Source organism: Zingiber officinale, chromosome 5B (assembly GCF_018446385.1).
Source record: "Zingiber officinale cultivar Zhangliang chromosome 5B, Zo_v1.1, whole genome shotgun sequence".
Lineage (NCBI taxonomy): Eukaryota > Viridiplantae > Streptophyta > Magnoliopsida > Zingiberales > Zingiberaceae > Zingiber > Zingiber officinale.
In genome coordinates this window covers 11,049,706-11,076,542 of record NC_055995.1, presented here as the reverse complement: position 1 = coordinate 11,076,542, position 26,837 = coordinate 11,049,706, and the positions used below count along the sequence as shown (strand labels likewise).

Below are 26,837 nucleotides of genomic sequence, written 5' to 3'. Positions count from 1 at the left end.
GATGGCGCCGGAATCCGGTCGCTTTGGCACCGGAATCCGGTCGCTATGGCACCGAAATCCGGTCGCTAAGGTGCCGGAATCCAGTCGCCTGCCCAACACGGCCGCGATAGCGCTGGATCTATGCCGCGATCCCCGACGAGTTCACCCCATGGCCTATAGTGTGGGTGGGTCCAGGCGGCCGGAGGCCGCCGGCGGTGGGCAGATGGCCGGCGGTCGGGCAAGGACGGGTGGGTGGCGATGTGCGGGTGGCCGGCCGCGAGGCGCTGTGACGAGGCGTGGCGAGAACGAAGAAGCAGGAGAGAAACAAAAAAAAGGAAAAGTTGCATTTAAAAAATTAAAATGAAAATGACATGACAAAGTCCGTAGCAATCCGTAGAAAATAGTCCGTAGCATAACAATTCTCTCTCTCTCTCTCTATATATATATAAATTTGATACTTGGCACGACACGTTCGTGGGTAACTCAACTGAGTGCAATTTGATCGCTTAAAAGCCTTTCTGATTGTCTCGATCCTCAAAAGTGAATTAGAGAACTCAAAAGGACTTTCGAATAATTGGATTGTACTTAGTCGTCTATGGGTGTGTGTATATATATCCAATTTATACTTGATTAACTATGGGATAATCGATTCGGTTCTAAAAAAAAAAATTATTGATCATCAAAATAAATCGGGAAATATTTACAACGGATAACCCATCACCTTAGATTTCTTAAGTTAATTATCTATTAAAAAAATTATTCATTAATTCATCAAGTATTAAACTTATGCCGGAAAGTTGGCTAGAGGATATCCGCAAGGGTCAATCATCACACGCTAGAGATTCGGCTCTTCTAGCGTGCATGCTATTATCTTTGTGGGGCCAGACCTTAGGCTCGTTAGCTCCCTCCCTCGAGCACAACTATATGTATAGCTAACAAACTTAAACATGTCAGTTGACGACCTTCAGACTTTATTTTAGTTTCATCAGTCTCATTTTCACTTTCTTTATTATGAGATTCTTCCCCGTTTTCTTTACCACTAACTATCTTATTCACGGCTTTTTTTCTCCATGATTCGAGAGATTGATGGACCATAGAGTACTGGGTCTTCTTTGTTACCCCAAAGGATTGATTCCTTCTAGGCTTGAGCTCTAGGCTAATGAGATGTAACGTTACGCAAGATGTAAACTAGGCCGACCTTAGAGAGAAATGGCCCCGTAGAGTGAATTGAAAGGGAAAGTCCTCATAGTTGGAAAAAAAATAAAGTCCATTGGTGGCTTGGGATAATTTGTTGCTTGATTTGTCATTTTTATCATGACAAATAATTAGATATGCGTTCATATTTCTTCTGGTACAAAACAAACTGTTGATTTTTTTAGGGATATAACTCACATAAAAAATATGATCAAATAGGACTGACAGGGCTAGCTCATAGGCTGATGAGAGCAATCAAAATATTTTCAAATTGCTTGCTGCCACTTTTCACAAAAAATCCTTGCCAAATTTATACAAATAATTATATTCTGATTTATACAAAAAATCCCAACCCAAAGGATGCAATCTCATCCATGGAAGAGCCAAGAGAAGGCACAGTCTGCGCCACAAACTCCTCCTCTACTTCAAGCCTCTCTGCCATGCTCTGTTCTTGACTGTTGTACATTGCATTACATGCCTGCTCCTCTTGCTCCCTTCGCTGCCATAAGTATACTGATCATATTTCTCGTAGGAACTTCTGTTGCTCTCTCTTTAATTTATATCCGTTTCTTACGACATTTCTATTTTCGTTCAAGTCAGCCAACATGATCAAGTCATCCAACATGATCAAATCATATATGATTCTCTGTTCTCTCGATATCTTTTGCCTGCCAATGTACGAGATATCACATAACTCATTGTTTGTTTTCCCTCGACTCGTTTAACATGTTTCAGTTTCAAGATATATTTTCTCTATGGTGGGACTTTTTTTTCTGATTTTTGTGAATCCTCTATGCATCAGCATCCCATGATTATTTAGTTTTGATGACACTTTTCGCCCACCTTAATAGATAAATCAGGATTTTATTGTAAGATTAACAATTAATTCTTTTTATCCTTCATTTACAATTTTAATTAAACGAGTAATTCCTAAATTATAATCCTTCTTCAAAAACAAGTTACTGTGCTTTCTGACGATGTCGCTTAGTTATCTCAGCAGCTTACTCCTGAATTATAATCCTGTATTGAAATACAAGTTACTGTACTTTCTGATGATGTCACTCAATTATCTCAGCAGTTATCCAAAGGGTGGGAAAAGACTTATGCCTAATTAGTCTCACCTTATAAACATTGTTTCCATGCAATTAAAATAAATTTGAGAAGTACCCGTACACAAGGAACGGTCTGGTCTATTATTTGTGTATTCATAAGTGGAATTTAATTTATCGAACTAGAAAATTGAGAAGTTGATCGTAAAAAAAAGAATTAAAAATAAAAAAAAATTGAAAATGAAAGTATATTAAAATGAGATAAGATGTTCTTTGTATAATGATGGAAAAAGAGACGTCCCACTTAAAAACGCTTTTGATTTTTGTCCCCCCTTTTGTCTTTGACTTCTTCCACTTCGAACGAATAGGCCAATTTGGTCAGTTGCGTTGAAGAAATGGCTGCTTAGTAATCATGGCAGTTTTTGTTTTTCTTTTTTAATGCGCTTCTCTTGCCGGTCTAATTCTGCTGTTCTTCGCTTGGACTTGACAGAGTATGTTTCGGCTAAATGGTCCGACCCAGCACAGGCCCAACAAAGACTCCACGTCCAAAGCCCATCGCAGTAACCTGTGCGATTCGGAGATGCCACCACGACCGTCCGATCCACTCATCTCGCCTCCTGCCTCTTCTATTTAAACCTTTCCTCTTCCTTCGCCGATTTAGGGTTTTTTAGTGGTGAGTAGAGGGCTGTTCAGCGGTGTTTCACCGTCGGCGGAAATGGTGAAGGAGCGAAAGCACGATCGCGTTAGGTTCGTCCCAGTCTTCCTATCAAACATTCAATCCGCAGATCTCATAGTTTTTTCGCTTTGTTAATCTCATCGATTGCTTCATTCTTTTTCGTGGTGGTTCTGTCCAGGTTATTCGTACGCGGGAGGGTCCTCGGTTACAAAAGGTTAGTCGGGAGTCTCGTAGGCATCGTTTTAACTATTCGATTTGTAATTGTTTTGACATTTGACTTCTTTTCTTTCATTTTCGAGTTGATACATTGTGTTTTTGATGAACCAGATCGAAGTCGAACCAATATGAGAACACCTCGCTGGTGCAGATCGAGGGGGTGAGCACCAAGGAGGAGGTGGATTGGTACTTGGGGAAGAGGTTGGCTTACATCTACAAGTGTAAGACGAAGAAGAATGACTCGAACGTCCGGTGCATCTGGGGCAAAGTTACGCGCCCCCATGGAAACAGTGGTGTTGTCCGCGCCAAGTTCAAGACCAATCTTCCACCTAAGTCCATGGTGAGGATGCTCGTGAATTGCTCATGTCAATTTTCGACTTCCTAGTTATCCATCCTATCCTAACTATTAGTACTTTTTCTGATTCCTTTTCTCCCTTAATTTATTTGTTAATTTTCCTCGTTTATATGTTTTCAGGGTCAAAAAGTCAGAGTGTTCATGTATCCCAGCAATATCTGAGGTGAGATTCAAATCCTTGTGTTGACAATTTATCTGGGAGATTATATTTGTGACCACGATGCTATTATGTCATAGGTAGTTCTCAATGCTATGACTTTGTGAGTTTTGTTGCTATTATCTCTGATCAAGTGAAATGCTTAGCCTGTTGTCTTGGCCGTAGTAACTGGTCCCTGGTTGAAGCCGCAGAAATTGAATCATCACATGCCATATTAATTGATTAAATGCTCTTATTCGCCTGCTGATTGTTCTTGCCATTTCTTTATGAATAAACGTTAAAGATTTTTAGCCTTGTACCTATATCATAAACCTTGACAATTCAATGTTTAAATATTCTCAAACGTTTTCTAAGGCCAAATTAGGCTAATCATTTAACAAAAACTGCCTAAAGGCTGCAACTTTTCCTTGATACAATGATCGACCGACCATTCTTGGCATGTGGTTTGTGGTCACCTCTTGATATACAGTATGTATAAAGCATAAATTATAGATTAAGATGAATGCAAGAAGAAAATATCTCTGGTGTACAAGGTTAATTTGGAAGCTTTACTTTGCATTAAATGCTAAGGATTTGGATATGTCTTTTTTAATATTTTTTTCTTTTATTTTAAATTTGTTTGATGAGAAATTAGGGAACTGATTAAGGAACCATAATTCTGATGCAACAGTTCACTTCTCTGCTACTTAGCAAGTCAATGTGATATCACGATTATGAACTTAAGTGATCTGCTAAATTTTTTTCTTAATCAGGTGAAATTTGCAATTGGTTGTGATAGCTGAGGTGCAGTTTGTGGTTATATTTGAGACATACGTTGATACTGGAGCTGCAACTCAGTCCTTATTAAAAGTAGCTTCTTGTTGCTAGTTACTCCTTGAATTTGTTGCTGTGCACTTGTTTTTCTTTTTCATTTAAAGTTTTAAAGTTATCTAGCATAACAATATTAATTTGATTGAGCTGATTTTTCAAAAATTCTGTTATTGGTGTCGGAATTCATTTGGTAAGCATCTTAGTCAACTCTGGAATGTCTTAAAATTTCTGTTCTATTGTAATTTTTACATTATACTTCCGCCTAGTTCGATAACTTTAGTGGAGCTTTCCAGCTTGGCAAATTAAAACAAAGGAATCTCAACTAGGTGATATTGTTCCATTTGATAGGGCTTGGAGCTTAGTACGTGCTCTAAATCTACTTTACAATTCTTCCTTTTTTTTGTTGTTTTGCTTAAAATAAGGTTTAATGTATTTATCAAGGGAATTCGGTTTTATATATTTTCGTATAATTTAATGTAATTATAATACAGTATTTGTGGATTCGTTATTTGGTATAAAAAAATTAAAACTTAGCGTATTACTCATTAGCACATACCACTTGTATCTCATTGCTCGTTTTTTGACTTCTAGTCTTTTTACTTTCATGCTGGTAGCACCCTCTTGGCATCCTTCGTATCCTTTGGCCTTAGTGAGCTGCCAATTTGGTCCTGTCTACCCCGTCGCTTGGATGGGTGATCATTCTCTACCCTTTCAAATTGCCTACTTTTTTTTTATTGTCATTTGTCATGTTTCAATGACTTTCAAATATATATATATATATAGAGAGAGAGAGGATATTTTAAGCGTGCAAATTTGTTCGGGGTCCTGATCCTCAACTGAATCAGGGTGTTTGGACTTTGGCTGCAAACGAATTGAGTTGAGTTTTTTTTGAGCCAGTTCGAAAATATTTGATTTGTTTTTCAAAATGTTTGATTTGTATTTGCATTTATGGAATTTGAGTCGAGTTTGAACATGTTTGAATTTTTTTTTCAAATCAAATTCGAGTTTAAATTATATTATTCTAGCTGTTTGTAAGTTTTAATATTTATTAATATAAATTAAATATATATTAAATAAATAAATTTTATGCCTTTTGAATTTATTTTCGAGTAATAATTTGAATATTTCATGAACATGTTTGAATATTTAATATTTCGAGCTGAACTTGAACTTGAATTCTAATTCGAACTGGACTTGAATCAAATATTTTGAATTTTTTGAACTTTGAATCGAACTCGAATCCGAATGTATTTATTTTGAGCTGAATTTGAGTCTTAGATTTTTCTTCGATTTATTTACACCTCTAGTTTAGACTTGTACTTAGTGGTTCATAAGTGTATATGATAAGAATGTATAGGTTAAAAATTCTCTATGTATATAAAGAGAGTTAGTGATGATTGTCTCTGCACTCTTGGTTGGAATGTGCTTATTGTGGATGAGTGAGAGCATGGGGTATTTGGAAGTGATCCAAACGTTTAGAAATGATCCGTCCAAAAGTGTACTCAGTCACTCATTGTGGGTGTGTAAGTTATTACTATATACATATTACATATATTGCGACTCTTACAGATAATCAGTTGTCCCACATATTTAGTTGGGCACGGGAGTATGATAACATATTATTGTGTGTATATATATGTGAGACGTCCATCGGCTATGAAATATACGTATCTTTATATATATGAATGTGACTCATCTTATGCCTTACATTTCGTGTGCAATCAAAAAAATTTTTATACTTAATATTATAATTTAATTTTTAAATTTTAAAGGTCAAATTTTTAATGGAATAACTGCACATTAAAACAAACATATATATATATATATATATTTGTTATGCTACGGATTACTACGAACTTTGTCATGTCATTTTAATTTTAATTTTTTAAATGTAATATTTTCTCTTTCTTAATTATTTTCTTCTTCTTCTCGCTGTAACGAAACACTCACCGCGCCGATTGGACGCGATTGTGCCGGATTTCGGACTGGACGCTCGCGACTGGACGCTGCCGACTGGACGCTGCCGACTGGACGAGATCGCGGTTGGATTCCGGCGCGATCGTGGCCGGATTCCGGACGCGATCGCGACTGGACGTGATCGCGCCAGATTCCGTCCGCGATCGCGCCGTAATCCGGCCGCGATCACGTCCAGTCGCGAGCGTCTAGTACGTCGCGATAGCGGTCGGATTCCGGACGCTATCCCCGACGGGTTCACCTTCTGGTCTATAGTATGGGTGGCTCCAGGCGGCCGGAGGCTGCCAGCGGTGGGCAGATGGCCGGTGGTAGGGCGTGTGGCGGGCGCGCGAGGAGGCGCAGTGAGCACAGTGAGCAGCGAGAACCAATTGTTTCGGTGGGCGGGTGGGCGGCGGTGGGCGATGGGCGGGTGGCCAGCGGCGAGGCTGGCACGATGGCCGCCTGGCATATGGATTGATCGCGGCCGGAATCCGACGTGATCGCGGCTGGAATCCGATCACGGTCAGACCCCGGCCGGCAGTGGGCGGCGGTGGGCGGGTGGCCGGCGGCGAGGCTGGCACGATGGCTACCTGGCACGATGGTCGTCTGGCTTGGCACACAAACGGTGTTCGTGGTTTCGGCAACGAGAGAAAAAAAAGGAAAAGTTGCATTTAAAAAATTAAAATTAAAATGACATGGCAAAGTCCGTAGTAATCCGTAGGATAGATTTGTTATGCTACGGACTTTATCCTACGGATTACTACGGACTTTGCCATGTCATTTTAATTTTAATTTTTTAAATGCAATATTTTCTAATTAAAATTTTTTAAATGCAATATTTTCTCTTTCTTAATTGTTTTCTTCTTCTTCTCGCTGTAACGAAACACTCACCGCGCCGACTGGACGCGATCGTGCCGGATTTCGGACTGGACGCTGCCGACTGGACGCGATCGTGCCGACTGGACGAGATCGCGGTTGGATTCCGGCGAGATCGTGGCCGGATTCCGGACGCGATCGCGACTGGACGTGATCGCGCCAGATTCCGTCCGCGATCACGCCGGAATCTGGCGCGATCACGTCCAGTCGCGAGCGTCTAGTACGTCGCGATAGCGGTCGGATTCCGGACGCTATCCCCGACGGGTTCACCTTCTGGTCTATAGTATGGGTGGCTCCAGGCGGCCGGAGGCCACCGGCGGTGGGCAGATGGCCGGTGGTAGGGCGTGTGGCGGGCGCGCGAGGAGGCGCGGTGAGCACAGTGAGCAGCGAGAACCAATTGTTTCGGTGAGAACCAATTGTTTTGGACGCGACCGCGCCGGAATTCGAACGCGACCGCGCCGGCGGTGGGCGGGTGGGCGGCGGTGGGCGATGGGCGGGTGGCCAGCGGCGAGGCTGGCACGATGGCCGCTTGGCATATGGATTGATCGCGGCCGGAATCCGACGTGATCGTGGCTGGAATCCGATCACGGTCAGACCCCCGTCGGCAGTGGGCGGGTGGGCGGCGGTGGGCGGGTGGCCGGCGGCGAGGCTGGCACGATGGCTGCCTGGAACGATGGTCGTCTGGCTTGGCACACGAACGGTGTTCGTGGTTTCGGCAACGAGAGAAAAAAAAGGAAAAGTTGCATTTAAAAAATTAAAATTAAAATTAAAATGACATGGCAAAGTTTGTAGTAATCCGTAGGATAGATTTGTTATGCTACGGACTTTATCCTACGGATTACTACGGACTTTGCCATGTCATTTTAATTTTTTAAATGCAATATTTTCTCTTTCTTAATTGTTTTCTTCTCCTTCTCGCTGTAACGAAACACTCACCGCGCCGACTAGACGCGATCGTGCCGGATTTCGGACTGGACGCTCGCGACTGGACGCTGCCGACTGGACGCGATCGTGCCGACTAGACGAGATCGCGGTTGGATTCCGGCGCGATCGTGGCCGGATTCCGGACGCGATCGCGACTGGACGTGATCGCGCCAGATTCCGTCCGCGATCACGCCGGAATCTGGCGCGATCACGTCCAGTCGCGAGCGTCTAGTACGTCGCGATAGCAGTCGGATTCCGGACGCGATCGTGACTGGACGTGATCGCGCCAGATTCCGTCCGCGATCACGCCGGAATCTGGCGCGATCACGTCCAGTCGCGAGCGTCTAGTACGTCGCGATAGCGGTCGGATTCCGGACGCTATCCCCGACGGGTTCACCTTCTGGTCTATAGTATGGGTGGCTCCAGGCGGCCGGAGGCCGCCGGCGGTGGGCAGATGGCCGGTGGTAGGGCGTGTGGCGGGCGCGCGAGGAGGCGCGGTGAGCACAGTGAGCAGCGAGAACCAATTGTTTCGGCGAGAACCAATTGTTTTGGACGCGACCGCGCCGGAATTCGAACGCGACCGCGCCGGCGGTGGGCGGGTGGGCGGCGGTGGGCGATGGGCGGGTGGCCAGCGGCGAGGCTGGCACGATGGCCGCCTGGCATATGGATTGATCGCGGCCGGAATCCGACGTGATCGTGGCTGGAATCCGATCACGGTCAGACCCCGGCCGACGGTGGGCGATGGGCGGGTGGCCGGCGGCGAGGCTGGCACGATGGCTGCCTGGCACGATGGTCGTCTGGCTTGGCACACGAACGGTGTTCGTGGTTTCGGCAACGAGAGAAAAAAAAGGAAAAGTTGCATTTAAAAAATTAAAATTAAAATGACATGGCAAAGTCCGTAGCAATCCGTAGGATAGAGTCCGTAGCATAACAAATCTCTCTCTCTATATATATATATTAATAAATATATTTTGAGGTGAGGAAAAATATTGAATTTTTGATATATAAGATCAAAAGAGATGAGAGAGGGGAGGATGAATTTTATGCATAAATTCTATTTTTTTTTTTTTGTAAATTGAATTAAAATTGTAGTGAAATAAAGAAAAAACAAACATATGAATATACCATTCTAGTTTTTAACTTGATTTGTAGTTTATTGACTATTACACAAAAGTCTGTAATCTTCATTGCTTAATCATTAAAGTTTTCTTTTGAAACTTTTTGAAGAAGAATAAAACTTATAAAAGAATGAGGGGATAATTATCATACTATTGTCTCCTTAAATGTAAGGGTAAGTAATAAAATAATACTGACAATGAAAATTAGAAAATTTATCATAGTTGTCGGAAAGTTTCATGATGTTATAAATAATAGAAGTAATAGGAGGACGAGACAATGGATAGAAATTGATTGTGCAACCTTGGACTTGAGGTACCTTTTATAAGATTTTTATTCGATCAACTAAACTTTAGAATCTATCCAGTCATTTGATCAACCAAACTTCATAATCTGTCCAATTTCATGTTCAGGTTCATGATCTATCTAGATCATATTTTTCACGAAATCAACCTCTATCAGTCTATCGACTCTCTGTTCGGTCGACTTAACATTTGAATTTCCATTTACTCCTCGATCTAATCTTAGGATCGGTCGACCGACAATCGAGCTAATATATCTTTCTTCGACTTGATTTAAATCCCATTAGATCTTATCATATTAGATCAATTGATTGAACCATTTGATTTGATCTATTAAACCTTTTGATCATTTTGATTTTTTTCTTCTGTAAAATAAAATTAAAAAATAAAGTTAGTATAATAAGAGTAATAATAAAAGTCTGGTAACACTGAGTTAGAAACAATATAATTATATATGATTGCCTAATATTTGATCATCCTGACCTATTAAGTTTTTCCGATGTCTAATATTTGATCTTTCTAATCCATTAGGACTACACTTAGCTCACATCATAATGACTAACTTTAAACCTCATACATTAAAATATAAGTTCAATTATCCATACTAAGTGTACCAATATATTGTACCAAAATACACTAAATTATCTTGATATTATCGATATATTAAAAATTTTAGTACGATATTATATTATTCTACAATTTTTAATATGATATTAGTATAAGATTCGGTATGACATATATCGTATTAATATTAAAATTTTCATATAAACAATATAAAATTTATACATATCAAATTTTAAATTGGTATATTAAAATTTCAACTCGTTATCTATATAATTTTTTTTATATTGAATTTTTTAGAATGATATACCATTTAAGATTTAGTGTACATTAGTGACGGATCTAAGAATTTAAGCATGGAGGGATGATCATGATCTGAGCTGAGCACAATCAATTTTTACACGGAACAAGAGATGATATCCTCTATCTTCACCAGTGGAATTTCATAATACTACGGGTTGCATCATCAGTAAGAGGAGGCGACCGCCGATGCCTCCCCTCGTGGATCCGCCCCTGAATGCACTGTATCAATTAATCATCACTAGTTGCCACTCAAGCTTGATAAGTCATAAATAGCCAAGTTTATAATGATTTATTTGCACGGCTGCAAGAAGTTAGTTAAGACGTTAATTAACTCAGGTTTATTTGAGCATATCTTCAACATAGCCACTTATACTAATATTTAATGCTCATATGTGATTTAACTTTTTCATATTAATCTAAAAACGGATTGAGCGAAATAACTTTTGCCACGTACTTAGACATTAATTAGTCATATAATATTTTTTATATATATATTTTGTATATCTAGCGATTATATATCTATACTTATATATTTGATATATTGAGGGGTTGAAAGCACACGAGTCGTTGGAAATTTAAATCTGAATGATGTATAGGAGCTACAATTGCAACGTACAACATCAGCTGGGCTCTTGTATCTCGCCTAGGGTGTAAATGATTTAAATCGGCTCGTGAGTTCTTTTGTTTTTTAGATTGAACTTATTGAATTCAAATCGAATTTAAACATATTTAAATTTTATTTTTAATCGAATATGAGTCTAAATTATTTAGTTCGATAATTCATAAATCGTTCATAAATTTTAATATTTTATTAATATAATATAATTATATATTAAATAAATAAATTTTGATCTTTCGAATATTTATTTTTAGCAATAGTTCAAATAGCTCACGAACATGATTAAATTTTTCGAGTCAAACTCGAACCTGAGCTCTGATTCAAGCCGAATCCAAATAAAAATTTTTAAATTTTTCATATTTTGAATCAAACTCGAACTCGAATATAATTAATTCAAGCCAAATTTCAACTTTAAATTTTTCTTCATATTCAGTTAGATCCTTTCTGGATCTACCCCGATTTGGGGAGCTGACACTGGAACACACTTTTTCATATTCTCTAACATTAAGCCACTACATATCTTTGTCCGGAATGGAGCTTGCATTTAATTTTTCTTTACAGTGGAATGAATTAAAAAGGAATGAATCGTATTCAAATATCATATTAATATCGTATTCAAATTTTAAGATAATATAAATTTTATATTGTTTATATTAAATTTTAATATCGATACATTTGCTGTATATCAATATCTCAATTGAAAAATTCAGGATAATATAATCCCGTTATATTTTGATATAATATACTTAATTTTTAATATTTTTACTTACTCCTAAATCTCCTATATATTACTTAAATAGCAAGTAATTTTTCATTTGAAAAATATCGTCGTATTTATATTCAAATAAAATATAATCGAAAAAAAATCATTTTGTTGAATCATTTGCATTTTAACTTAAAAATACTTAAAAGTAATAAAATTAAGATTTTGTCAGCGATAAAGTATTTTACGGGATAAATTGTACGCATTAAATTTCTTAGTGGTGTATTCAAGGATTAAACCCGTTAATTTATTACGAAATGAGATTTTTGGCATATTTTCTAAAGAATAAAAAACTCGATGGGTAAAGTATCGAGGTTCATTCTAGAGATTATACGAGAGCAATCGAAGCCATTCAACCCGCGACTACTTTGCCCCCTTTTGCTGCGGCCTATAGATTTCGTTGTCGGGGTTTGATTCCATCGCGCTCGTCTCGATCTCCTCTCCGATGTAAGTTTCAACGATCCTCTTTCTCTGTCTCGATTCTCGTGAAGGATTGCGGTTTTTTCGCCATGCTTTCGTCTGCGATCCCACCTGTCGACTTTTCGATCGCAATAGTGTCTGTTGCGATAGGCCTTTGTTGTCTTGTTTTGCCAGATTTCATTTGTTTTGTTTATCTTCGTCAATTGGGGTTATTGTGCGAAGATTTACTCTTCCCAGGGTTAGTGGATTCGGGGATCGATTGGTTCTCCAATTGGCAGATCATTTGATACATATGTGCTAATTTGGTTTTCGCTTCTACGAAGTTCCAGATTCTGGGATCTGTAGCTAGCGATCACGATGAGTGAGGTATTCGATGGCTATGAGCGCCAGTACTGTGAGATCTCTGCGGCTCTCTCCCGGAAGTGCACGTCAGCTTTACAACTCGATGGAGGTGCAATTCTTTCTCTCGTCTTTTTATTATATTTTTTGTTGTTGCCTCAACCCCGTGAATAGGTATTTATTAAGTATTCGATCCTATTGGCAGAGATAAAGAAGCAGAAAGCCTCAGAAATCAAATCTGGAATAGATGATGCTGAGAATCTCGTATGCTGTTTGATCATCTCTGCTTAGTTGATTTTCATTGAAATTATGTACTGAAACCTTGATTGTTTGGTCGATTTAGATTCGGAAGATGGATCTTGAAGCTAGGAGCTTGCAGCCAAGCATAAAAGCAGGACTGCTAGCCAAGCTTAGGGAATATAAATCTGACCTTAACAATTTAAAGAGTGAACTTAAAAGAATTACGAATCCTAATCCTAACCAGGCTGCAAGAGAAGAGTTGCTGGAATCAGGGATGGCTGACACATTAGCTGTAAGTAAAATCATTAATTTCTACAATGCTTTTCACATCTTCATAAAACTCAAGATTTATACATCATTGTCCTTGCTTCTTAGTTATATTCAGAACACTAAAATAGAGAAAAAGGGGAAAATAAGTTTCTACTACCTTTTTTTGTTGATCTGCTACTTTTGGAGTTGAAAACAAGGTTCAAATTTGGTCCAATGCATACCAATTTTATACTTGGACTAGTACGTACCGTTTGCTTGACCTTTAACATTTTGTACGCAATGTTTACTCCAATGTCAAATGAGTGATGTTGCATGTTCTCTCTAAATCAGTGAGTTAATTATGTCATACATTGAAGAGTATGAATCGAATAAGACAATAGCCTTTTTTTATTTAGTTTATCGGCTTGCATTGAGTAGATGAGTGCTGGGCTTATTATTCCAATGTGGCAATACAACATACATATTATATATATTTCTATTTCTACTTTAGCATGCTTTGCACTCTCAACTATGCTTCCAGTGCATAATATGATTTTAATTTTCAGTTGCGTCATTGTAAAGCCTCTCATCCCTTTCCAAACTGTTCAGTCAACTCTCCATAATATACCTTTCTCTTGATTTTTGATTATTATATAATGTGAAGCTGTACAAGATAGCATGTGAACAACTGTTGTCAAACTATAAGGAAAACCTGCAAGAAATAACATAACAATTTGATCAAGCACAATTAAATTATATATATATATATATATATATATAGATTGTAACCATGTTTGTTGAATCTTCAGAAAACTATTAACATCAAACTTTGACAATTATTGATCACAATTGCAATGAGATTTAATTACCAGATATTGGAGCCATTTTTCATATATCATATGTATTAGGATCTGATTCCCAATAAATTATACCATACAGAGAAGGGAAAAGATTAGGTCAACTGGTAATAAAAATAAAAAGAGAAGTGAATGAGAAGTGGGTCTTGCTAGGAAAATGAGATCATAGTTTCAAGACCTAGGCAATGAGAAGTAGCTTATGCTTGAAGATTAGAATTTGAAGACCTAATCTCTTTATTTTTACAATTCATGGCCACTTCTTTATTGCTCCTTTTTTTTTCTTCTTCTCCTTCCTTCTCGATCCTTTATTCCTCTCTCCTTCCCTCCTCACCCCCACCCCCTCCTCCTAAAGACTCTTTCTTTCCCTCGAGCAGCACTCACACCCACCAACTGTTATTCTCTTGCCTGCAAAAAGAATGGAACACTGGATCTCAAGTGGTCAACTAGAAAATTGTGCTGAATGGGCTGGCCTTAGCAATACTTGATTCACATGTTTGGCAAATATGGTTTATTCCAAGATGGAATTATCTACGGCCTTGAGATATTTTATGGTTTTTCATGATTATTTCATGTCTTTATGTTCTAAGAATGAGTCCTTTATCTTTACAAGGCTCAATTTTTTTAAAAAACTAATTAACATTTTGACGGTTGGAAATAGGGTTAATGGTGAAATATGTGTGAGCATGCTAGGCAGGGTTGTGATTGTGGGTAATAGTCATTCTAAAAACTTGGGTAGTGGTCGCATTGGATTGGTAGTGTTGGTTGAATCAAAATGTATAAGATTTTTTTTTAAATTGGTAAAAATTTAAAAGTATATGTAAAGTAAATAATGTGTATTAGTTTTATATTTTAATAATTTGAAAGTAATGAGTTTATTATTTTAGTATTAAGTAAGTAAATATGTTAATTAATTTAACAGTTATTTACAATATTCTAATGTTAATATTTGGGATGATACCATTATTTAGAATATAACTGAACATTATTAGTAAGTAATGATATAAGTATTTGTAATTATTAGATATTATATTATTTAATTATTGATTTAGTAATAGCATATGATTCAGCATGTCAAACTTACCTTGTGTAGTATGTTACACTTCATTAGTTTTTAAAATTTTAACTTTATAATATATTACACTTGGAATTTTTACCAGATTACATACTATTATAATATCACTCAATTCATTCCTTACCTTCATGCTTCAAGTTCTTCAAGCATAAACCACGATGGAGAAGTTCTTCAAGCATAAACCACGATGCTTCTCCTTTCATAGATGAACTACATCATAAATCCATGAATTTCCTCTTTCACCCAAATCGAACCATATTGTAGTCGCTGAAAGCTTTGACAATCCACAGATCTTCTCAAGACTAGGTTCTCCTTCAACCCCTACCAATTTTTGAACAACTTCGGTAAATCTCTTTCTGTTCTTACACATTTCTACCGATTTCAATTGATATACCAGTTATTAATGGCTGTTTTTTTCATCACTCTGGCATCTTTCAGACAGATATTTGAGATATTGACCAAAATTGGGCTGACACTTGCCAGTTTTGTTCTAACTCAGCCGATTTGTATCTGGTTCGACATTCTTTTAGGGACAATGGGGCAGGGTAGGGACATTAGGCAAAAGGAGGGGAGAGGTATACAAGATCATATTTTTTGAGCTATTGTGTTGGTTTAGAAACATTGAAATAGAAACAGATTTTTTTTTTTTTTTTGTTAGAAGCACTGAGCTATGGCAGTCAACATACAAGGAAAATGTGAACGTGAAACATAATTTGTTGGAGTGTGTTAAATTGAATTTGACAGCTATGTGCAGGTTTGATATCACAAAATTTAATGACTCTTACATGCATACATGATATATTTATTATTTTTACAAAAAGTTGCACTGATTCTTGGGAATTTTGAAAATGCTTACTATATTTAAATCACTTAAATACATATCAGAGTAGGATTTCTGCATGAAACATAGTTTTATGTCCTAGATTGTAGATTGACAAACATGCGTACTAGTATATTTTTTTCTGGATTGCTATGCTTATGGGTTGTCGGAGTGCAACGATATATGGATGTTTATACCTCTGCCATCTTTTCTGTTACACTACAGGCTTCTGCTGATCAAAGGGGAAGGCTATTGGTGTCAACAGAGAGACTCAATCATTCTACTGATAGAGTAAAGGAGAGTAGAAGGACAATGTTGGAGACAGAAGAGCTTGGTGTTTCAATTCTTCAAGACTTACATCAACAACGACAGTCTCTCTTACATGCACATGGCACGGTATGTTTCTATAATAATTATCTTTCTTTATGTTAACTTTGTTTGTCTTTGTATGTAATAATTAGCCACCAATAGTCAGGCTATTCAACAAATTTAATGCTTATTGCTGCCAACATCGTAAATTCATTCAAAATCAACCATTACTACATCCTTGTATATATATATATTACCTGAAGTTATTCTTGCAAAATTATATTTAATTTTTCAGGTCAAATTCATTGTGCTTCTCAGCTACCATCTCCATTTAAGGATGCTTATTTTTTTTTTTGTAAAAAACAACTATGTCCTATTAGATAATTGCTAAATTAGCTTTTGGCTCGATTTAGAATTCTTCAATGCATGCTGAACTTAATGTTATTCATTCAAAATACAAAGCATTTATTATTGACAAAAATTCTGCTTTTAGAACTTAATGTCACCCTTTCTAAACCCTATCAATTAGTGAAATGAATAAGCATTTGTAGTACTACTAAAGCTTCCAGCATATTGTCTTGCTTTGTACATATTGTTTCAATTATGTTTTATGGCTCTGCATGTGCGTATGCTTTGAAGTTTTCTAATATGCTGTTGCACTACATCCAAAACTGACCCTTATTCAGTGGCTAATATATAGGCTGTATATATAGTAAAGACGAATTAGAATCAAAGTAGAGTCCTATCGTGTTGTGAGCTTGCTATTGATTTTAGAAGAATTCTGTCCCCTATTCACTTGTGTTGTGAGAATAAGTTGATGCAAGGGTAGATAAGTCTTTTTATCTTTTGTTAATAAGTTGATGCTTAGGGTTGTGTGGCTATATAAGCATATGTAATTCTCCTGAAATATGCATGAATAAAAAAACTCTTTATTCCAACATGGTATCAGAGCAAAGTTCCGATCCCTAACCCTAGCCGTCGGCGCATCTTCTTCCTCTTTGCCCTAGCGCCGACCAAGCTTCCTCTTCCTTTCTTCATCGCGATCTCCTGGCGCCGATCAAGCTTTCTTCCCTTCTCTCTGCCACGTGCAGATCTCCTTCCCGAAGGTGCCCACAAGGTTGCCACCGCCCCAACTTCACCGGCAAAGCTGCAGTGATCTGCTGGTCACCGGAGAGCAGCAGCTCCTTCAAATTGCTGTGAATTCCTGCACTTCACCCTTCTCTCGAATTCTTTTTCTTCAGCCCAGTCTACTGCGCCACCGCCCCTTCCAGAAAAATTTTAATGGCGGACAACACTAGCGAAACCTCGGGGATTTCTGCGAACCCTATGTCTTCTTCATGACAGGTACAACCGGTTTTCACAATGGCAGGCACTGGAGGGTCCGGTCTTCAGATAGTATCAGAAAAATTGTCTGAGACAAATTATGCATCTTGGGCAGTTGCTGTTGAACTTTATGTCGAAGGCCATGATAAACTTGATATTCTTCATGGCACTAAAGTGAAACCAGATGAAAAGGATCCTAGCTTTCGCACTTGGCGGCGTGACAATATTCAATTAATGACTTGGATGCTTAACTCTGTTAATTCTGGCATCAAACAAATCATTCTTCATAACAAAACAGCGTACGACATGTGGAAGACACTGGAGCAGATGTATGGACGTCGACATGATATGCTGCGTACTTATCAGATCAGCAGTCAAATTTTCAAACTTGAACAAGGTTCTATGTCAGTCACCAACTATTTTGCTACTCTAAAGGGACTGTGGGATGAGTTTGACTACTACCGGATGGAAAATTGGAGTTCCACTGATGATCATCAGAGATATTTAAAGCTTCTGGAAAAAGACAGAATTATTAAATTTTTAGATGGACTTACTGCAGAGTTTGAGAGTTTAAAAGGGCAAATTCTTGGTCTTGATCCTACTTCTTCTCGAGAACAGGTTTACTACAAAATTCTAAGTGAAGAAGGTAGAAAAAGGACCATGAACAACAAGGGGATTTCCACTGGAGGTCCTCCGATTGAGGAGACCTCTGTCTTTATTGGTTCTGCAAACAAGTTTCGGCCTGGGGGAACTAAAAGACAAGGGGACAGATTTTGTCGGCACTGCAAGAGAACTAATCATGATTCAGATTTCTGTTGGGAAAAATATCCAGAAAAGAAACCTGAAAAATTTAAGCACAATGCTAAGAAGGCTCCTAATAGTAGTAATATTGCTATCCAAAAGTTAGAAAGTGAAGAGACTATTGGTTCCTCTGTGTCCTCTATCACGGGATTGTCTTCTACTGATATTGTTAACCTCCAGCATCTTCTCTCTCGGCTTCAGGCTTCATCTTCGGCCTCTACTCCTGCAGACTCTACTCCATTTCAAGTGCACACAGGTATCCGTGGCCTGAGATTAAGTGTTACTGGTCCCAGTTTTTACAGCCCCTGGGTCATTGATTCAGGAGCTACGGATCACATGACAAATGCTGCTAACTCCTTTATTTCTTATTCTTTATCCTCTGGGCAGGAGAAAGTGATCATTGCAGATGGAACCAAAGCCACTGTTGCTGGCAAAGGTTCCATAAAACTTACAGATCATTTTTTCCTATCCTCTGCACTTCACGTTTCTTCCGTCTCTATTAATTTACTTTCTGTTAGTAGCATTACTAAACAACTACAGTGCTCCGTAACCTTTTTCCCTGATCATTGTGTCTTCCAGGATCTCGAGACCAAGCAGACGATTGGGACTGGCCGTGAAGTAGGGGGTCTTTATTATTATCAGCTTGAAACAACATCTGCTCTGAAATCTGCAGCCAAGTGTTTGGGAACTAAGCATCAAGAAATTCTTTTATGACATTCTCGGTTGGGACATTTGGCTTTTCAGTCTTTGAAAATTTTATTTCCTAGTCTGTTCCTTTCTGTTTCTCTTCAGTCATTCCGAAATCTGTCAGTTATCCAAACATTGTAGAACACATTTTTCTGAGTCTTTAAAGAAGAGTTTGTCTCCATTTGATCTTGTTCATTCGGATGTGTGGGGGCCCTCTCCTGTGACTTCTTTGGATGGTTATCGATATTTTCTTTCTTTTATTGATGTTACTTTCTTTGAGTCTGAGTCTTATTATTCTCCTCAGTCTCATCCTCGTTGGGAGAATATTACCTCTTCCTTTGTGCCTCAAGTGGTCGTTCCTCAAGTTCCTCAAGTGGTTTCTTCTCCTATTCCACTGAATGTCATAGAAAATAGAAAAGATGCCCCATCACTGGGAAAAGATGCTCCATCACTGGAGCACAGTCTTCACCAGATATTATTACGTATAAACGACGAAGACACAAGCAAGAACCTACTATTGATCGGCTAGTTGAATCGGATGCTCTGGCTCCTGATCCTGTGAAGCAGTTATCCTCATCAGTTGAGCCAATCGCACCTCTAAATATGAACGAGTTGAACCTTCCGGTTGCTGTTAGAAAAGGTGTCAGGTCATGTACTCAACATCCTATCTCCAACCATGTTTCATATTCTCGTTTGTCTCCTTCATATCATGCATTTGTTTCACAATTATCAAACCATGCTATACCTTCTTCCTATTATGAAGCTGTAAAGGATTCAATGTGGCAGGAAGCAATGAATGAAGAAATGAAGGCTCTTAATAGAAATAGTACTTGGGAATTAGTCGATCCCCCAAAGGGGAAGAACTTGGTTGGTTCTAAATGGGTCTATGCTATCAAGTATAACTCAGAGGGTGAAGTGATTAGATATAAAGCCAGACTTGTTGCCAAGGGATTCACCCAAACATATGGGGTAGATTACTTGGAAACTTTCGCACCAGTTGCAAAGCTGAACTTGGTCAGGGTAATTCTTTCTGCTCAATATGATTGGCCTCTATTTCAGTTAGATGTTAAAAATGCCTTCTTGAATGGTGACCTTTATGAAGAAGTATACATGTTGCCACCGCCTGGAATTGAAACAAAAGGAAAGGTTTGCAAGCTAAGAAAAGCTTTGTATGGGCTTAAACAATCTCCCAGAGCATGGTTTGATAGGTTTTGCAAAGTCATGATATTGTTTGGTTTTAAACAAGGGAATGCTGATCATACACTCTTTATAAAAAGGAAAAAGGACAACACTACCATTCTTTTGGTTTATGTTGATGATATGATAGTTACAGGGGATGATGAGGTAGAAATCCAGGCTCTTAAGTCCAAGTTAACATCAGAATTTGAAATTAAAGACCTTGGATCATTGAATTACTTCCTGGGTATTGAAGTCGCTCAATCAAAGAAAGGAATCTATGTATGTCAGAGAAAATATGTGTTGGACTTACTCAAGGAGACAGGGAAGCGGGGTTCTCGGCCAGCGTCTACTCCTATAGAAGTAAATCATGATCTTACTAGTTCTAGTGGGGAAGATCTTACAAGTCTGGAAAAGGGAACGTATCAAAGGCTGGTTGGAAAATTACTCTATTTATCTATGACTAGGCCTGACATCACCTATGTTGTTAGTGTAGTAAGCCAGTACATGCATGCTCCTAAAACTATCCACATGAAGGCTGTTGACAGGATTCTAAGGTACTTGAAATCATGTCCTGGAAAAGGCTTGCTGTTTAAAGGAGGTGATGATCTGAAGGTGGAATGCTATTTTGATGCAAACTGGGCTGGTTCTCGAGATGATAGAAGGTCCACTTCTGGCTATTGCATTTTTTTGGGAGGAAACTTGGTAACTTGGAGGAGTAAGAAACAAAATGTTTGTGCACGGTCCAGTGCTGAAGCTGAATATCGAGCCATGGCACATGGTCTTGCAGAGATGTTGTGGTTGAGTTTTCTGTTGACAGACATAGGATTAAAGGTTGAATTACCTCTCAGGTTGTATTGCGACAACAAGGCAGCAATCAATATTGCAAATAATCCAGTACAACATGACCGGACTAAACACATTGAGATTGATCGTCACTTTATTCGGGAGAGACTTGATTCTGGAGAGCTATGTCTGCCTTATGTTAAGTCTGAGGATCAACTTGCTGATATGTTTACAAAAGCTATACCCCAAGTTGTTTTTGACTCTTCTCTTAGCAAGTTAAACATGTTTGATATATATGTTCAACTTGAGGGGGAGTGTTGTGAGAATAAGTTGATGCAAGGGTAGATAAGTCTTTTTATCTTTTGTTAATAAGTTGATGCTTAGGGTTGTGTTGCTATATAAGCATATGTAATTCTCTTGAAATATGCATGAATAAAAAAACTCTTTATTCCAACAACTTGTATTATACACAGTTTGTTTTATGCCATTTACTATATGCAACATATATTTTTTTCACTCATATTTTATACAATTTTATCAATACAATTAATTGGAATGTTTTTAATAATTATTGGCATTATAATGCATGTGCCACAGAATATGTTTTTTTTTTCCCGCATATGCCACTTCTTATATTGCCCATGTACATTAATTGGCATTATAATCCATATGCTACATAAGATTCCAGCATATAGTTCTACATTGAACCATTATTTCAAACATGGTTTAAAATCTCGAACCGTGCCGAGGTTTCGATTTTGGATTGGAATGATATGGTTTCGGTACTGTTTCATGTTGTGGCAATATGTTTTCGTTATTTTTTAAATATAAATATATTAATTAAAATAAAAAATTTAATTTAAATATTAAAAATTTTAAATAGAAAAAGATTTTTTTTTTTAAAATATGAGATCAGAACTGTTTTATATGATAAATAAATAAACAAATAATTTATTATATATTTTTGACATGAAAAATAAATAATATATACATATATTAAATTATTTATTAGGATTTGATAAAGCTTCTTTAAATTATATATTTATAGATGAGAGTTGATTGAAATTATTACCCTTTAGTTTTAATATTAACCTAAGTTAATATTTAGAAGTCCCAATTGCGCGCCTGCGGGCGCGAGCGTCCTGTCATGGCTCACGGTGGCTGCAGCGACGTGACCGCGGTCATCACACGCGACAAGATCATTACAGCCACTGTGGGCTCGTGGCGGCCTCCACAACCCCGCAGAATTTGCCATAGGACCGCGGAATCATAAAGGTCGCGGCGGGACCGCGGTGGCAAGAGATGCCGGTGTTGATATCAATTTGGGCGGTACGGTAAATTTCACCCGGTGGCAAACAAAATTTTAAACCATGATTTCAAATATGTTTATAACCGACCCTGCATATGGATATGCCTTGAAGGTTTCTAATGTTATGTCAGATTACATGCAAACTTACCTCTATTCAGCGCTTAATGTATACAGTAAAACACGAGTTGGAATCAAATTAATTAACAGTCCAATCATGTTGTGTTTGTTATGTTTTGGCCTTTATATGCATTTTGTTTTATAGGAGATTACAATATATCTTGTTAATGCATATTTTATGCATTTTATGAACACAATTAATCAATGTACGTCATTCTGTACCTGAGTTTTGGTCTCTGGTCACAACAATAGTTATGGTATCATATGATATTGACACTCAGCATCCTTTGGTACATTTCAAAGCTTTCCGAGATCAAAATTTCGATCTTGTAATCGATTTCCACTTCTTTCCACTTGTTTACGCTTATAACAATTATAAACTTGATTGAATCAAAACTTTTGAGCAACAAATTATCAGAAATATAATAATATCTTCTAAATACTAAAATAATTTTCATGCATCGTATGGGTGCATTGGTTCTTTTAGCATTTAGAATGTTATACTTTTTCAAGATCCATATTAAATAGATAATGTGCTTAGTCTAGGACTGGAATTGATTTTTATACATTTAGAATTGCTAAACAAAGACAGTATACATCATGGGTGCTCGTACAACCTATCCCAATCTGGCATGATTCATTTTTCACCAAGTTAATTGTCTCGGGTTTAAGTGAGTTGGTTATTTTTGATCTGGCCCAATTACAAGTATGATTTTTTTTTTATGTGTGTGCATTTACATAATGCAATTTTAAACAGACGAGGAATTTACTTATAAATCAAAATCTGAGTTAGCTCTGCTCAAGTTTTATTTTATTGCAAAAGGGATAAAATCCATTATGTTGTTTATGCATCATTATGTTCATATTACATACATTGTCTTCAGTAGTTTTTATCAGATTCAAAGTTCTGATAACAAAAATTCTGTTGCACTTATGAGACTTGTGGATTATTGGATATGAAAAGCTGATGCATTCATTTTCATCAAAAAAAGAAACGGTAAAAAAAATCTGACTAACATATTGAACATATCCTTGCAAGTCGATGCTGCATTTCAGCCAACATCTTTGTCTAAGCCTATTCATTTTCATGTTTAGCAACCATTTCATTTTTGAGATTACTGCCTCAATTAGACTTAGGATACAAATTATGAAATTCTTCAGTTCATGCTGAACCACTACTTACTAGGCCAGGGGAGTAAAATTATGATTTTTTTCTGTTAAAAAAATTACTACTGCAACTAGATACCCTTTCTGAAATCACTAACAATGTGCAGAATGAGTAGGCCCCCTTAATTATATAAACCTAGTGGAACACGAGCAAGTCATTACTAAAGTACTACTAGAGCTTTCTGACATCTAGTTCTGCACATAGTTTGCGAAATTATAATTGGTATTAGTATCAGCCAATCTTAAAAATCAATCAACAATCTTATTTGTCATGTATGATTGGCTTAATTAGAATGAGCTAAATATTTTTTTTTTAAAAAAATAAGCAATAACAAAAGAACATTAGGGAAATATGACTGAATTTATCAAGAAAATGGAGAATATATATAATTTTATTTAATTGAACACTTCACATAAATATTATTATATTTTGCAAGTATATTTAATTGATTGATAATCTTGTAGAGAGATTTTTTGTTTTTGTTAATTGTTCATCATGTAGTCACAAGTATTGCTATGTAATATATATTTAGTTATATATTTTATTGCCTCCCCTCTCTTCTGTACAGTCAATTGATCAGTTATTCACTTTATAAACTGTATCGATTGCTAAATATAATGACCACTTATTGTTTTACTTCACAGAATTAGGTTCCCAATTTCGCTTGTTTCACCTCTACATGCCTTTTTAAAACCTTTGTTCATTTTGGTGGATTTACATGAACCTTCTAGCACAAACTGACGTGAGGATAATCAGACGCGACTTGATCTTAAGTCTATGTACACTTTATGCTGAACTGCAGTAGAGGCTAGGTTCATTACCTTGTATTGGCACATGACAAGAAGTACTCAACTGATAGAAAACTATCATTAGAATCACCGAACTAATTCACTCACATTGATCAAGTTGAAGAATGTATGATATATAATAACAAAAAAATATTCATTGTGTTCGTCTCCAATACTCACGAGACTCAATGAAGTGAAGATGGGGATGTAGCTGAGAAAACTAAGGATCAGTTTTTTACAGGGAAGGGAATTAGCTAGTAACAAAGGTTGGTGGAAATGGATAGGGAAAGCTGTCCATAGTTTATCATCCTTGGACAGAAGGAAGGAGATACAGAAAGTTTTATTTAAAATTTATTGTCTATAAAATAAAATTTTAATTATGTATTTTTTAAAGAAAATTTTGGATCTAAAATTGGTCAAAATTTCCAGTCAATATTGTCAAGAGCAAAGCTTCCGCCCAAATGGGCAAACTTTTTCACCAATCACATTTGGCTTTGATTGTATGTAGCTACATGGCGTCGACGATAACATCGGGAAGAGCAGAAAAATCCTCACGTCCATGTCTAGGAGGATGGACAGGAACAAGTGGATAATCGGCGGAATCATTGCAGCTTTGGTCTTCGCCATTCTGATAATATTGTATTTTAAGCTTGTTCATTGAATCCCAGGTATCTAGCTAATCCTTTTTCGTCAGTGCACTTGCCAAACTTATGTGAGAATTGGTAGTGTGTCGTCTGGTACGGATCTAATGTTTGTGATTTTTATCATTACTTGATTCTCTACTGTATTGCCTGAACTAGTACATGCTTTCTCGTGTTATAGTCTCAATTTAATAAGAGGCGTGTGCGATGTAGATGTGGCAAATTTGCCAATAAAATAAAAAGGGTTCTTGTTCGAATTATTGCACCTTGCAAATTGCTTTCACTAAATGGGTATTTCTATATTTTATTATAAAAATAAAGTTATTTTGGTTCTCGTGGGATTGTGAATTGGTTGCAAAAGGAATAGTTAATTCTACAAAGTTTAATGAAAAACTGCATTTAATATTTAATGAAATTTTAGTAGCTGAATAAACTTGATTGATTTCCATTATCATTTTTTATGGAAAAAAAAGATGAAACTAACTAGTTCATTGACCATTACAATCTAATTAATTGGTGACTTTAAAACTGCTTTCGACAATCGAATCCGTGACCACTAGATGGGCACACAGTGAGAATTTTATTGTTGCAATGAGGCTACCTTTCAAACAAATGAATAAAAATATCGACAATCATTGATGAGCTTAGGACCTCAACACTTAGCTAAAATGTCAGTTAGCTATGCACTCTATTGTTCAAAGTTCTTTTCATTAATTTGCATTCAGTGAGCGGGAAGATTTGATTGAAGAAATTCATGGTGGTTCCACCATTTAGGAAAAAAAATCATAACATAGAATCCGGATGACCTATAGAATTTTTCTATCGACTATCTAGATAAATTAAAAAAATATATATAAAAATTTATCCTAAATTTACTATCCATTAAGAAGAAATTTTTTAATAATATATGAACAACAGAGAGCATCTCCTTGCTCCAATGATGGTTTTGCAACTTGTCTTTGACTTCATAAATGAATGCTTATTGTTCTTGCCCATGCCAGAAGCAAGCAACCACCTGGAACCAGATTGCTGTTGCTTGGGAGTAACCCATAGATTTTTCTTGGCCACTTCAGGCTCAGCTTTTAGACAGGCAACATGCACCTCTGTGATTTTAAACTGAGGGATGACCTTGTTACAAGATCCTCTTCCTTCCAAAGCTGAAAAATCTCCAATAGATTGGGAACTAATGTTTGATGCCTGATTGTATTCTTAGCCCCTCAACTGACAGGGCTTCGATCTTATCCATGGTCATTGGAGCAACATCCTCAAGTGATTCATTCTGAGAATCATCAGTCTCTACTTCTGGGTAGTGATTTTGCAACAAGTCATTCCTCCGCAAACAAAAAGAACAGTTTGTATTCTGAAATATAACCAAAATGGAATACTCACAAACCTTTCACAAGAACCTAGAGCAGTTGTTGAGTCCCTGGCTATTTGCTCCATTGTCTTCCCATTTGTATCATTTAGAGGCATTAGTTTGCTTGCTTGCCTTGATAATGCTCAGTCCAAAAGGACTATGCTCTAGCCTTAGCATGCTTAAGAACTCACTGGCAACAGATTCAGTAGTGACAGCATCTGAGCTACGGAAAATACTGAACGAGCTAGTCCCGGTGTGAATATACTCGATATTCCCGAGAGATTCAAGTTTAGTGTTTATTTAGTATAGAGAAAATAATAATAAAAATAATAAAAGAGATGGAAAAAAATAATAAAAAAATAAAGATAATAAAAATTTTAGTATTTTTTTTACCCTTTAATATTGCGTGGTGGATTTGGACTACAAGTTTAAACCGGGCCGGGCTCAGTCTGATGGGGCAAGGAATAAAAGCGGGCCGAATCGGAGGGGCAGCCCGGCTACCCCAGCCACGATCCGTTGACATGC

General features: G+C 37.4%; 3 protein-coding genes across 5 annotated transcripts; 2 read left to right on the top strand and 1 right to left on the bottom strand.

The window, feature by feature from the left end:
- Positions 1-2,876: 2,876 nt before the first annotated feature.
- Positions 2,877-4,606, top strand: LOC121984117 (60S ribosomal protein L35a-3-like). The gene is made up of 5 exons (XM_042536910.1): positions 2,877-2,969; positions 3,077-3,112; positions 3,226-3,454; positions 3,590-3,632; positions 4,379-4,606. The coding sequence occupies exons 1-4, from the start codon at positions 2,938-2,940 to the stop codon at positions 3,629-3,631; spliced, it is 339 nt and encodes a 112-aa protein (XP_042392844.1). The 5' UTR covers positions 2,877-2,937; the 3' UTR covers position 3,632; positions 4,379-4,606.
- A 2,053-nt stretch (positions 4,607-6,659) lies between these two features.
- LOC121986492 (serine/arginine repetitive matrix protein 1-like) lies at positions 6,660-9,377 on the bottom strand. Its single transcript, XM_042540459.1, has 4 exons — positions 9,315-9,377; positions 8,587-8,986; positions 7,281-7,930; positions 6,660-6,995 (listed from the first exon to the last, which is right to left on the bottom strand). The coding sequence occupies exons 1-4, from the start codon at positions 9,375-9,377 to the stop codon at positions 6,660-6,662; spliced, it is 1,449 nt and encodes a 482-aa protein (XP_042396393.1).
- A 2,765-nt stretch (positions 9,378-12,142) lies between these two features.
- LOC121984116 (vesicle transport v-SNARE 11-like) lies at positions 12,143-25,215 on the top strand. 3 transcript variants are annotated; one of them, XM_042536907.1, is made up of 6 exons: positions 12,143-12,300; positions 12,603-12,724; positions 12,818-12,876; positions 12,956-13,144; positions 16,076-16,246; positions 24,823-25,215. In XM_042536907.1, the coding sequence occupies exons 2-6, from the start codon at positions 12,631-12,633 to the stop codon at positions 24,973-24,975; spliced, it is 666 nt and encodes a 221-aa protein (XP_042392841.1). In that variant the 5' UTR covers positions 12,143-12,300; positions 12,603-12,630; the 3' UTR covers positions 24,976-25,215. The 3 variants fall into 3 exon arrangements, with proteins under 3 accessions (XP_042392841.1, XP_042392842.1, XP_042392843.1); XM_042536908.1 differs by having other exon boundaries at positions 12,147-12,300; positions 12,597-12,724; XM_042536909.1 differs by having other exon boundaries at positions 12,163-12,300; positions 12,511-12,724.
- The last annotated feature ends 1,622 nt before the right edge of the window (positions 25,216-26,837 follow it).